Source organism: Talpa occidentalis, unplaced genomic scaffold (genome assembly GCF_014898055.3).
Source record: "Talpa occidentalis isolate TD23 unplaced genomic scaffold, MPIMG_talOcc4v2.1 talOcc4.13, whole genome shotgun sequence".
Taxonomy (NCBI): Eukaryota; Metazoa; Chordata; class Mammalia; order Eulipotyphla; family Talpidae; genus Talpa; species Talpa occidentalis.
The window spans coordinates 100,655,732-100,669,621 of NW_023601322.1; the positions used below are offsets into that span (position 1 = coordinate 100,655,732).

At 53.1% G+C, this 13,890-nt stretch overlaps 1 protein-coding gene across 1 annotated transcript in view; it reads right to left on the minus strand.

The window, feature by feature from the left end:
• The window catches only part of BANK1 (B cell scaffold protein with ankyrin repeats 1), a 65,911-nt gene that overhangs the window by 32,162 nt on the left and 19,859 nt on the right, over positions 1–13,890 (minus strand). Inside the window, exons 2-5 of the mRNA XM_054693978.1 lie at positions 12,946–13,100; positions 11,810–11,948; positions 7,695–7,834; positions 2,934–3,036 (exon numbers count right to left, since the gene is read on the minus strand). Of these exons, the coding sequence (XP_054549953.1) occupies positions 2,934–3,036; positions 7,695–7,834; positions 11,810–11,948; positions 12,946–13,100 (537 nt within the window). The remainder of the gene's footprint in view (positions 1–2,933; positions 3,037–7,694; positions 7,835–11,809; positions 11,949–12,945; positions 13,101–13,890) is intronic.

Here is a 13,890-nt window from a genome sequence, read left to right on the forward strand (position 1 = left end):
TAAACCCTGATTTTTCAATTCACTTGGGTGAATTGGGTGTTTCAGGGTCAAGTAAATTATTTAGTTTGTTGGTTTGTACACTTTAAGAGAAAACAAAACAGAACCCTTCAGGGCACTGGAGGAATCACTGCAAGGAAATATGCTGCTCTTTAAAATGGACATAGGTGCGGAAGTCCTCAACGAAACCCTAGCACGCTGAATACAGCGACATATGGAGAATCGCCCACCGTAATCACACAGGCTTCATCCCCGGGACGCAAGGCTGATTCAACACAGGTAGAACCAATCAATGTCACCATCATATCAGCAAAAAGGAAGGCAAAGACCACACTACCATCGCAGCAGACGCCAAAGCGGGAGCCTGTCCATCACAAAAAGAGCATTTACACGACCAACCCAGAGTGATTATCATGCTCAGTTCTATTTGATCCCCCACCCCACGGTTAGCTACTTATCCAAACAACATGGCAAACCTAGCAGGAAAGATCCATCTACACCTATGCACGCATCAGCACTGTTCACAGTCGCCACGCTGTGGAACCAACCCAAGTGCCCATCAATAGATGGATGGGTAAACAGTACAGTATACGTTCTGCAGAAAATTATACAGCTATGAAGAAAGATGGATCAGGGGCATGTGGGACAAAATGGACGATCTTGAGATGATTATGCTGAGTGAAATCAGCCAAAAAGTCAGTTCTCACTCATCTGTGGACTATAAATACCCCCAAAACAATTACATGGAAACAATGGAAGAAATAAAATTTTGAACTTTGCCAAGAGAAGATAATGGTTACCAGAGGGAACAGAGGGAAGGTATGCAGGCTGAAAAAACAGGTAAAGAGCACTATACTTTGAGGTTAAAAAAAAAGCAAAATGCATTAGAACTAAATGGTGCCTGTAACCCTGTGGTCATGTCGGTGGTGAATGTCCGTCATATCCTGCGCAGTGGGCCGAGCTCTCCAAATATTTGATGAAGATGGAGAAAGACTGGCTTATAAAAGCTGAAACTGTCTAAAGTAGGTGCCCATTTTCAAAGCAGACACATTGTGGTTTCTTCAAAAGGTATTAACATACAGGTGTTAATTTTTCTGCATTAAAATGCATCACAAAATACCATTTGCATTAAAATGCATTATAGACTACAACGAGGCTGCGCGCAGTAGAGCAGGAAGCACAACCGCGGTGACACCAAGCGGCTCCGCGCCCCGGCCATGCCTGCTCCAGCAGCGCCGTGCAATTCCCACACAGGGTGGCCGATCGCTAGGTGGAAGTCATGGAGCCAGAGCTTTCAGGTGATTAACGTAGCTCGCCCTGGACAGTGAGGTCGGGCCGTAACCCTGAGACGGCAATCTGAAAGCGAGATGAGCCTGGACGCGGAAGCTCCTGACCACCCTTTAAGCTGCCCGTCCGCCCGGCTCACCGGGTTTAATAAATCTGCAACGGCAAATATTCACTCCAAGCAGGTCGCCGGGTGGCGGCCGCAGCACAGCGCAGCGAGGGCCACGCAGGACTAGACGTCAGGGCTCTGCCTTCCAGCCCCACTCGCAGCCAGGCCTGTGGGCTTAAGAAAGTTCTGCACCCCCCTGACCTTTTCAGCATCCAGGAAAACCCCTCCAGAGTCTGTTGGCTAAAGCCGCCTGTGGGTGGCCTCAGCCCCACAAGTCTGACCCTGACCTTCTCTTTTTATAAGTGAGGCAACTGAGGCCCCGGGATGAGCCAGCAGCTCCGAGCGCTGTCTTGGGGCTTCCCCGCGCCCTAGCACCGGCTTTGTTCTCCAAAAATGTTGCATAAAACAAACTAGGCAAGGAAGGAAACCGGGCCGCTCTCTGAGCAGTACAGGGCCGGGGGGCTGCTCACCTGCAGAGCAGGGCCGCAGGGCCGCAGGGCCAGAGGGCCGGCGCGGGCGCCGTGCCGGGAGCGAGGCGGGGGACCGGCGGGCTGCGTGCGTGGCGGTGCAGACACCGGCCACACATTTCAAAGAAAAGTTTTCGGCCTGTGCCGACGACCCGGCGCTGAGGTGGAGTCTGTGCCGAAGCGGCCGTCCAGGCTCCCGCCGCCAGCGCAGACGGCGGCCGGACGCCCACGAGGCAGGCGGCAGAGAGGCCCGCGGTGCGGGGCCGGGAGCCGGCGGGGGAGAAGCGCGGGCCGCGTCCCGAGGAAGCCGCAGCGGGCGGCCCAGGCGACACGGCGAGCCCCGGCCCCGCGGGGCAACCGCTCGGCTGTCCCCCTGCCCCGCTCTCGGCCCGAAGCCGCCCGCGCGGACGCCTGGGGCGCGGAAGGGCGAGGGGAGCGGCCTCCGGGCCGGGGCGCCCGCCTCTCCTGGTCCCCGCGCCCCGGGCCGGGCCTCGGCAGGCGCCGCGCGCCCACGGTTCCAGCGCGCGGACGCCCGGCGTTCGGGCGGCGCCGTCGGGGCGGGCACAGGCGCGCCTCTCACCAGGGCGGCCACCGCGCAGCTCCCGCCCAAGCAGCGGCTTCGAGCTGCCGAGCAAGACTCATCCCTCGGCCCTCCAGGGTGAGCCCTCGCGGGCGCGGCTCCCGGGCTCCGGGCGCATGAGGGCGGGAGCCTCGGCCGCCCGACGCCGCGCCGCGCCGCAGACAGACCGGGCCCCGCCGCGCGCTCCCAGCAGGGGCGCGGGAAGCTGGGAGCGCGCGAAGCCCCCCACGCCCCGCCACGCGACCTGACGCGCCCCGACCCCGCGACGCAGCCCGCCCCGCACGTGCCGGCGGCGCCCGCCCGCGAGCCACGCGCCGGAGGGGGCGCCGCCGCCCTGGGTGCCAGGACCCGTGGGCGAGGCCGCCTGTCCGCGCACTCGCGCTGGGCCGGGGCGCCTGCGGGCCGGCGGGGGCGGGCCGGGCCGGGCCGGGGTGCCGCCCGGGGCCCTGGCGTCGTCTCCGGCCCGGCCGGGGCCCGAAGGCGCGGCTGTACTCACGCTCGTCCTGCGCGCGGGCGGCGGCCGGGGGCGGGAACGCGTAGCCGGGCATCTCGCGTCTCAGCAGGCCGGCGAGGGCGGCGTCCAGCTCCGCGGGGGCGGCCTGCGCGGGAGAGGGGACACCGCGGTCAGCCGCGCTCGGCTCGGCGGCGCCTCCGGGACGGACAGAGCGGGGAGCCGGCCCGGGGCGGGCCGGAGGGGAGAGGCGCCGCGGCCGGGGGCGGAGCGGCAGCCTGCCGGGCGCCCGCGACAGCGAAGGCCGTCACCCCAGAAGGCCAGGTGCCGCCAAGGCCCGGGGAGCAGCCGCGGGGCAGCCGTCTGGGCGAGAGGGCGCGGCCCGCCCCGCCTGCGCCCCAGCCGCGAGGGTCAGCGCCGGCTCCCCGCTGCCTGGGGCGCCTGGCGGGCCGCTCCGCCGCGGGCGCCGGCCGCTGGGCCCCTGCGCGCTGGGAGGACGAGCCTGCGGCTCTCCAGTGAAGACAGAGAAGCGCAAACGCCGCCCGTTTTACTTCAAATACACTTATTTACAAAATTGAACGCGTGAATCTGCTTTCTGTGAACGTGAGTTCGCTCAGAGGCCGTGCAACCAGGGTCCCAGGGAATCTGCCTTAAATGCCACCCCCCACCGCCCGCTGGAGGGGCAGCTCGTGCGAACCCCTCGGAGGTTTTTTAACCTTGTTCTAGGGGGGGTCAAAAATTTCCGCACCATCAGGCTTCAGGCAGCAGAATCGTTGCGTTCTCTCATTTTTTTATGCAGTAACTAGCAGTCATGCCCACGCACCAGACACCGGCTGAGGGAATCTGGGTGCCCAGCGGTGACGCCACAGCCCGCCTAATGTTGGGCGAGGACACAGCAGCCGAGGGGACGGGGCAGTCCTGGACCCGGTGAGCCCGTGGAGGGCTGTGGGCCTTGTGCAGCAGGGCCCGGAGGGCGAGGGAGTGTTTCAGGTGACGCTGGCAGGACGGGGAAGGTGGAGACTGGAAACTTCACAGCTCTTCCACAGAAGTTTCTGGACAGGAAGGCGCGCTCTTGCGGTTTACAGGAAATGCACACATTCTGTCCTTCCAACTGCCTGACACGCTTCTTAGGCCTTAGGTCCTCACCTGCCATCCCTGCTCATGAGGGGGCCTGGGGCTGTCTGGAGGGGGTGACTAGAGCCGAGGGGGCATCCCACACGGTCACAGCACAGCAAGGCCGCACAACAGAGGTGCTTCCATGAAAAGTTAACACAGCCATAAAAGGGGAAGAAGCAAAACAAACACCAAAAGTCAACTTCCGAAGAGCATAGCCTGCCGGGTCTGATGAGGATGGCTTCCGGGAAGGGTGGGGGTGCGCACCCTCACCCTGGAATTCAGATCCAGACCTGGAACAGTTTCCACCAGCCTTGCGAGAGAGACAAGGACGGAAAAAGTGGCCTAGCAGCCCGGCGGTTCCCGGCATCTCCAGCGGGAAGAGTCCCCGGAGCGCCCTGCAAGGGGACGCCTGCCAACTCCCGGTCTTCAAGTGCGAAAACAAAATAAAGAGCCTTTCAAGGCCCGACTGAAAACCGGGCAAGGCCTCTGGTGTCGGACTCCCGCAGCGTCCCTCACGAGGCCCGTCGGGCTCGACGCCATTCCAGATCTGCAGCAGGAAAGCGAATGCCGAGCAAGCTGCGATGTACTGAGCGGCGGCCATCAGGCGCCCCACGGGAAGGCGGAAATAAGATCTCGCCAAGCACACAGAGCACGCACGCGACAAATGCACGCAACACGGGGGCCCCTTTACCAGGAAGAACCAGCCGAGAGGGAGGACGGGTGTCATTTCTGGAACACTTGCAGCACGCGGGCTCCTGAAGCTTTGATGGGTAACCGCCGTGTTCTCACAGCATCCTGACCTAATTCGGTCTTATAGTGTATCTGGGGGTTCCGCGAGGAAGTTCCCTTAATTTGGCCTCTAGATGCTTTTGAAAATAGGATGAAAGTCTCCAAGGGTTGAATTATCTCAGTTAAATAGCAGTCACTACTATTTCCCACCCTACTACTTGAACTCACATTATCTTCCCCAATTGGGCTTCGGGCTTTTTCATCTGGCTCGCTCTTAAGCTCACCGTTGACGACGCTACTCTACAGGCTGCGCCGCAGGAGGCCGCGTGCTGGGTTTTGCGTCTGCCCGGAAAAGATGACGGAGGAAGCAGTTCGATAATCAAGCCAGGTTAGGTGAAGTATCCTGTACCCTAACGGGCCTCATTAAAAATAAACTAAGAAAACCAAACTCCTCATTATCATTTTCTTTCTGAGATTCATAGAACTGTCATTTTGCTTCCTACCCAACAGCTTTGAAATGATAAGAGAATGTCTCTTATTAGAAATTCTAGAATTCCCGAAAAATAAAACCCACAGATTTCTCATTATTATTCCTTTCCTCAGAGCCACAGAATGTCCATGCTATTGTATCCCCAATAGCTTTTAGAGGATTATAGAAAGAGTCTGTGTACTGATTCTGGATCACTTAAATCACACGGGCCGCTGAAATTCATGGGAAAACTCATGTCCTATTTTAGTACATTAAGAAGACCAAAGCCGCTGGCATGTGCCCTCAAACACACACCCGCCATGGTCCACAGAAGCACGCGTGCACTGTTCTGACTGAGGCCGTGCAGGGACTAGCCACAAGACACCCAGACTTCCTGACTGGTGGAGTCGTGCTCAGAATAGCAATTACTACAAATGTCACACACGGCGGAGGAAAGACACAGCCTCTTATATAGTTTAAGGAGTCAGTCTAGGTGGGACAAAGCCAAGTGTAAGGGGAAAGGCACCTGCCCCCATGCTGGGCCAGGACGCCTGCCTCTGCACCGCAGCCCAGCACGGCCGAGCCTGCCTTCCTCCGAGGAAGACGGCCCTCATCTCACAGCAGTGGGGTGAGCGGGGTGCTGGCCTATGGAGGCCACAGGACCCCACCCACACCTTCACCGGGACCTGGGTGGGCCCAGCCTTTCCGGTCCCCTGGGGGGGGTCATGCTTCGCCTGGTCTCAGAGCTCAGCCTTGAAGTTGCTCACTCTCTTTGCACAGAGCACTGCTGTGAAACCATCGCTTCCCTCTGGGGTGACAAACCGGTCTCTCCTGTCTCAGGCCCGGGCCAGACCTCGGCCAGTCAGGATAGCCGCTGCCCCACACGCACCCTGGCAACGCCCCCTCGTGGCAGACCCTAACTCGGCAGGCAGAGCCTGACCAGACAGGAGAAATCCTGAGACACAATCACCACCCTCTGTCACCTCTCATCTCTGACACGAGGGTGCAAATGAAACCGCACTTTCTACTTACCTAAAATCTATGCCCCCAAATAAGTCTGTTTACTACAGCTGTAGAAGAAATCACGAGCTGCCTTTCACAGCTCCTGAAAAACTGTCCATGAGTCGTAAATTACACTTTGCCTTCACTGGACATAAAGGACTTTTTCCTTCCCCAGAGGCAAAAACAACACAAAAATGTGTCTAGGATCTATTTCACTTCCATGGTGATGGAGCACTGATAATGCAGTATACTACTGCTCTTAATCTGTAGGCAATGAATATAATTTCTCAAGGAGAAGATAAGGTAGACTTGTCTCACAAAAATGAAGCAATCTCTATTTCAAACTATGGCTTCTGCTCTTGCTTTGCAATACCCTAGAGACATTGTGTCAAATGTCCTCCAACTCCCCAGCATGACAAATGGCATTTTACCCCCCCCCCCGCCCTTCTCTAAGGCATTTTTACCTTTCCTATTGTTCAAAACATGTCATTCATAAAGGAGAACTCTAATAGAAAAATGTGTCATGGAAATAAATAACAAAACCTCTGACTCCAAACTGGCTGGGACGCAGAAGGCCTCCTGCAGCCACCAGCACCGGGGGCCAGGCCCGCTTGGGGCTCCTGGCAGGTCTGCAGGGCACATTGTTGTGTGCAGCCTCTTCATCCCTGCTCTCTCTCCCCCCGCCCCCCCCCAAAAAAAGAAGCAATTAGGTAAGGGTGTAATCTAATTATCAAGTAGCTATAAAAAGAAGTGACATTCACTTCACTCTGGAATTTTGATGGACGTGCATACACAGGATCAAAGCTTCACACGAAGCAGGCTTTCTTTCTGGCGAAAGTGGGCCAGGTAAGGAACAGTGAAATAAATGCAGAAGTCACGACTGGTCTAAGATTAATTAAAATAAAGCTGGGGCAGGAGGACAGGCGAGCTCAGGCTGCGCCCTCAAGGAGAAGCCCAGCGAGGGCCCCTGGGGCAGGTGCCTCTTCAAATCACTCCCCAGAGTTACGGTCTCTGCAATTCCTGATAAACCCCATCCACTCAGCAGAAGTGACCACTTGTGGGTAGCAGAGATAAATGAAACCCATCTGACAGGAGCAGCATTCCCCTTCTGGGTTTGTCTGACTCAACCTCAAAGCATCTGATGATCTGACTTTGTCTTTTATTCTACACCATCCTGATCTGGGTGCAGGAGAAATTAATTCCTTAAATGTTCTCTTTAAGCCTTCTGTTTTTATCTGCTGTGGAGCAGCTTTAAAATGAGCCCATCAAAATAGCTATTAGGCAGCGGATACCCTTTCTCCAGAGGTCGTTGCTGGAAAGACTTGACATAAGCAAACTAATTCACCTGTATCTCTGCACTCACTTTTATTTCCTTCTAACCACCGAGAATTCATTGCTGTTCACCCAATGCCGGCCTTTACCCCACAGCCTGCACTCTGTCTCCCCCGGCTCATGAACCCATCATCAACTTCAAAGGAAGATCCGCTTACCTGGCACACAGCGTCCCCTGGCCCTGCCATGCCCGGTGTGCGTCCTGCCGCCCCTGCCGGGGCGTGGTATTGAATCTCTGCTGTGGCCGTGATGAGTCCGTCGCAGTAGATGCTGACAGCCACAGGGCCAGCGGGGAAATCTTGCAAAACACAAGCGAGAGGTGGGAGCTGAGCATCTTATGAACGTACCATTACTGCATCTCAGAGAACAAGCAGGATGGATGCAAGCCTTCACTGCATTTTTACTAGCCTCTAACGCTTTTCTTTCTAGCCTTAGTAGTCAAACCCACAAAAGAGAATGTACAATTTTAGACTTCAAAAAAAACTTGCAAAATAAGAATGTAAGTTAAAATTATAGGTGACATGCTAGGTCCTTTCTCCCTACCCACTGTCCTCCTTTTTGTGGGAGGATCTAAAGTCTTCTTCATACAATACTTTAGAATTTAGAGAACTAAAGTCATTCAATAAAAGGTAAGTGTTTGTTGCTACTCTTGTGAAGAAAATTTCCATTGATTATAGGCAAATTTCTCAAAATTGTGTTGAGACAGAGAAAATGTAGAGTCCATTGAAATCATAACCCTTGGGCAGGGCAAGGCTTAATGGCCCACTGTTTAAATGCTATTTATGCCACCCACCCATTCTTCTAAAGTCTTTTTGTGGAGAAGCCGCTCAAGGGGACTGGGTGTTCATCGTGGATACTGCCTCCACAAAGCAGTCCACCATCACGGCAACAGAAAAGTTACTGCATATTCGGGCCTCCCCTGGTGGCGCAGCGGTTGAGCGTTGGGTTGCGAAGCTGCCCGCAGTCTCTGCAGCGCCAGTTCGATCCCCGGCCACTGGGCGAGGGGAACCGCTAAGCAAATAAATCTTTCCAGCTCCCTGCTAAAGGGTCTTAGGCCTGGTGCAGCTAATAATCCAATGCAATTGTAATGAACAAGTTTGCTTACTTAGTAAATCTTTCCTTAGAGAGTTTTCTATCTAAGCATGTTATTTATTTATTTATTTGTTTATTTGTTTGTTTTGTTTATACATGCACTGGGTACAGTCAGAAGTGCGGGAGGGTGAGAGAATTCACCAGAGCCAGAGCGGGGAGCAGAGCAGGCAGAAGGACTGAAGTACACTGCTGAGGGGAGCAGCGGGCGGCAGGAGAGGTCTGCGCGCCATGTGGGACCCTCCTCCGGTGGCCGGGGAGCAGCTGGGGATCGAACCGGTGCTGCAGAGGCCGCGGGCAGCTTCGCAACCCAGCGCTCAACCGCTGCGCCACCGGGGAGGCCCTCAATGCTCTTTTAATGAAATAGGAAGTTTATAATTTGCATCACCCAAAACACAGTTTCTTAATTAATGAAGAGCAGTGGTGTCTTGGTGGACACATTTAACATTCCTTTCAACTTTTAATTGGTTTCCCTCCTGCTGTGTGAAATACTTTCCTGGATGAGCTGCAGGTACCACAGGAAAGCCCTCTTCCTTCTGAGTGAAAATCAGCAACTGTTCTAGTTTGAAGCTCCACATGCAGTTACTGCGTTTTAGCACAAACTGGGACTATGGAAACCTCAACCCCCTTTAGCGCAGCAGGGGCTGCAGGGCCTCGGCCACACCCTTGGGCCCAGCCCCAAGAAATGAGCTGCGTCTTGGACAGTACGTGACCGCATCCCAGCCCTGCAGCAGCCAGAGTGCAGGCCCTGGGTGCGTGGAGAGCACCCACAGGCCAAGCTGCCCTGTCCTGTCTCTCCACAAGAAAAAACATACTCCAAAGAGATGAAGCAAATGCCAGACCAGACTCAGGTCTCACCTCGTGGCAGGACTTGGACTTTGCTGTTGACAGCAGGCACGTGCTGGGGGTGCCTGTGGGGGTTAGGGGGGTGGGGGGGTGCTGGACTGTTTGTGGACCCTGCTGGGGGTAAACGGGAACTGCTAAGCAAATAAAAAATTTCCTGTTTCCTGCTAAAGTGTCATAGGCCTGGTAATGCAAAGTAAGTGTAAATTACAGGTTTGCTTCCTTAATGAGCATATCTAAACAAGGTCTGGCAGCCAGCTAGGCTGATTGATCTCCCAGGCCATCCTCAACTATCTGTATCTTCCCCACTTTTGCCAAGAATTTGTATGCTAACTGACCAATGTTATCAATGGAAGATGGTTACCTATAAAAGACACCCTTCATCTCTAGACGGGTGCTCAGACCTTACGGGGCTCCCCAGGTCTGAGACCTCATGCAAGAGTAACGAAGCTTCTCCTGACCTCGCCATTCCTGAAGTACTGCTTGTTCTTCCCTCGCCCAGGTGAAAGGCTAGAATTTATTTCTACAACGGGGGTGCAGAGACTTGGAATTCTCCTTCTGCCAGGTTTCCTGTCCCCCAACTTGTCCTGCGCAGGGCCCGCCTAGGAAAGCTCCTGCATCTGCTGCCCTGGTTCTCTGCTGAGGTAAAGAAAGGGTGTTCATTTTCAGGCTGTTCCACTTTTTCATGCTGCTAGAAAAGGAGTGGCATGCTGAGCTCCCCACAGGTCAGGCTGAAGGGGTTCGTCCAGGTGGCCTTGCAGACCTCTGTTTTAATGGCGTGCTTATGCAGATGTGCTTGGCCATGAAGAAAAATTAACTCTTGTTAGGGAAAAAGTGTCCAGAAACAGGGCCCGGAGGCAGAGGAAAGAAGACCCTGCCCGCTGCACCAGAGGCCCATCCTCTCCCACACAGGTCCCTTTCCAGCAGTGACCCTGCCCGAGGAAATCCCTCATTCACTTGCAAAATATGTAAGTATTAAAGAAGATTGAGAGGCTTCGTTTGCACATATGGTGGGGATTTTAAATACAAACGTGTTGTTCAGCCACATAAACAATATTGCCACCTGATGTGTGTTGGTAAACACAGGCTACTAGTTTTCTGCTATTCTGAAAACCCCCTGAACTTTGACACACATTATTTTTTGTACTGATCTTAGCCGCTGGGTAAACAGAACAAAATCTCAGTGTGAATAATTCTGACATTTTGATCTGCTATGTGGGAAATATTATCTAAGTACTTCTTAATTTGCAATATTGATTTTGCTGCAGTGATTTTAGCCTAGCTAGATGGAAATAAGTTCTGAAACTAATTAGTAGGAATTGTTGTTCATTAAATCATTTTAAGAGGTGGCATAACAAGTTCTTTTGCCCTCACTTCAGCATATGCTTGTACAGAACAGGAAGCCGTGTCTGAGATGCTGTAAACACGTCCTGCAGCCTTCCCTTCTGGCATCCAACTCTGACTTGAGCCAACCAGGGAGACCTACAGAGCAAACCCCGCAAAACAAGGCCTGCCAATGCCCTTAACAGCACTCACAGGAGTTACCTTCTGAGAGAGACGCCCAGGAGGAGGGGTAAGCACTTTAAATATAGTTACTATGTTTCCAAACCCACACCAGGAAGATCCACTACCTTAGACTCTTTGACAAAATACACAATAGTGAAGTTTCAGAAGGTGGTGCTTTTGTCTGATTATAAAGAAGAGATGATTGATTTTTTAAAAAGCAAGTAGTCCTAGCCTGATGTCCAAACATTCAGAAGTTAACATACTACATTTTGATTTTAACAAAATTATTCTCGCCAGTGTGGCTGTTCCAAGTGGAACTTTAAATTCGATACAAATTATCACCATGCAAGTAAAACTGGTAACAAAACGATTAGCTTCATGAATTTGGGAGAGAGGAAAACTAGGTAGAAAGGATACTGTGACAATAAAATAGCCTGAAAAAAAGGATATTTTCCAGAACAATCAAAAATATGCTCAAGGGCATGGGGGACAAAAAAAAAAGAGGAGCAGGGGGAAGTTGATGAGCGAAAATTCAAATATTTGTTACTTCTGTGACAACTTAACAAGGGACTGTGAGGAAGTGCTCCAGAACCTGAAAGGCTATGGCGGCAGCTGCAGGGCATGGGAGGCAACTGATTTCCCATGATTTACACATTTGTACTTTTGCAAATTAAGATGAAAAACCACCACCTCCGGTGTGTGAGGCTAAACAGAGGAGCCACCTACAGAGCGAGGCTAGTTTTGTAGGGAAGTGAAAGCTTTGATCATAAATGTATTGAAAGAAACTCAGGATGATGTTTTATATTCATCAAAACAGAAAGAAAAAAATCCTTACCTAACGCTTTCATGCACCAGACTGTCTTACTCCAAAGGGCTGGCCGTGTTCTAATGCGTTTATCGTTTGATGCGAATTCAACCTCCACAGTGCCACCAATTACTTCATCTCTCAAAAGAATAAACATTTCACCAGGATTCTGTAAGAATGTTAAAAAATAGCACCCGATTACGCATTTGAAGGCGTTTACACTGACCGAGTGAGCCAGGGCATTTATGCACAAGGCCATCGTATGTCATTTCTCAGGTCTGTGTTTCTAACCACGCTCAGAAGTGCAACGCGTCAGTGCAATTCTCACTGCTCATTGAGCTCACCCGAGACGTGTCTACGCAGTGTTTTCTGCTGACACTGTATTTTACAACGGAAAGAACCAGGTGCTCCCCGGCGTCTCGCCTCCTCCGGTGTGGGAGTTCCTGCCTCAGGGAAAGGGCCTCAGCTCACAGACCCCCAAGGACATTTCATTCCAGCCAACCCAGGCCTCGCCTTCACCTTTCCAGAGTGGGCACGTTTGTCCATGTGTGAGACAGGTAAGCAGGCTTATCTTTAGGATGTCTTCAAATTTAAATATGAATATTTTTAAAAATTCAATATCACATCTTAGCTAAAAGAGAATGTCTAGCTCTTCTTATTTACGATGAAAGTCCACAAAGGTTGAGGTGACTACTGGTTGCAAATCTAAAAACATCGCGATTTTATTAAGGTGGAAAAGCTAAATCTATGTACTTAAGAGAAAAGGAGTGACTGAAAATCTTTTTGGAAAAAAGGCATAAAAAATTAGGGATGAGATTATAATAAACACAGAGAAAAGGCACGAACATTTCTTAAGAATCCATTTTGTACTAGGAATTATCAGCAATTTTTATGTGAAGATTTTTCTTTCAATCCTGACCAAAGTACCCCCCTCCCACCCAAGTCACATGGGAGGTCACTGCTTTTCTCTTGCCAACAGAGAAAGTCATCTGAGTAATTAAGCTTGCACAGATTCTCCCACATTCAATTACTCAAAAGCTGCGTGTCACGGGCCCATCCCACGCCGGTGCGCGGGGTGCTGAGGACGCGGTCGGGACATACGGAGCCAGCTGTGCCGGGCCCACGCGCCAGAGAAAGGCCCTGGGGACCACCGGGCACCTACTGACCTCACAGGGGATGTCCGTGGGCAGCACCACGGCCAGAGGCGCCGGGCACCGGGAGGCTGCCTCTGGCGGGTCCACAGCCGGGCTCTCGCTGGCCACCTGGGACCAGGCCCCTCTTCCGTCCGCAGGAGTGCTGACCTCAAAGTAGTCTTCAGAACCTGGGGAGAAGGGCAGACGTGTGGGTTATGACCTAGGATGGACACAGCATTTCCTCCATCCTTCCCACCGACATCTGAGCAGCAGGCACGTAGCCGGGCGACAGTGAGCTGGGGCGCCCGCAGAGGCTGTGGAGGGACCTGCAGCTGCGCCCCACGTGGGCTCTGGCTGGGGCGCTAAGCAAAGCAACTGCACGGTTGGTCTGTCCACCAGTTCCACGTGCCCCCAGATCCAGCCACTGTCCACCACTCCTCTGGATGTTAAAATAGTCCATCTGAAATGCTCTCGTCAGTGACTATAGCAAGAAGGTTTCCTTTATTTTAAATTAAAAAATTATGTACTTTTATACAGGTCTTAATTAAAAAAAACACACCGTACCTGGGAGCCTAAGTGAACTAGTGTTTTTATGAAACGGGAGGTCAAGGGTGAGACCAGCGTCCCTCACAGGACACTGCTCTGCGCAGCCAAGGGTGCACTCACGCGCCATGTCTGAGGGCAAACAAAACGTGGATTCTGAGTCTCAGACAAGGGGAAGAGCATTGGTTTTGAAAAATGTTATCACAGCAATTGGCTGAGCAGCAGACTCGGCCATTGAACATTTTTTTCTATTCAAAAGAAAGGACAGGCCAGGAAATGAAAGCGCCAAAGGAAATGGTCAGTTTTGTTTTGTGTCTTTAGTGGCCCTAGACACAGCGCCGCAGGTACGCCCTTGGCTTCGTCAGAGAGCGTGGCGGGGCCCAAGGCTCTCGCCACCGGAGCCACACCTGTGGCCTCTCAGGCCACCCGGTCAGC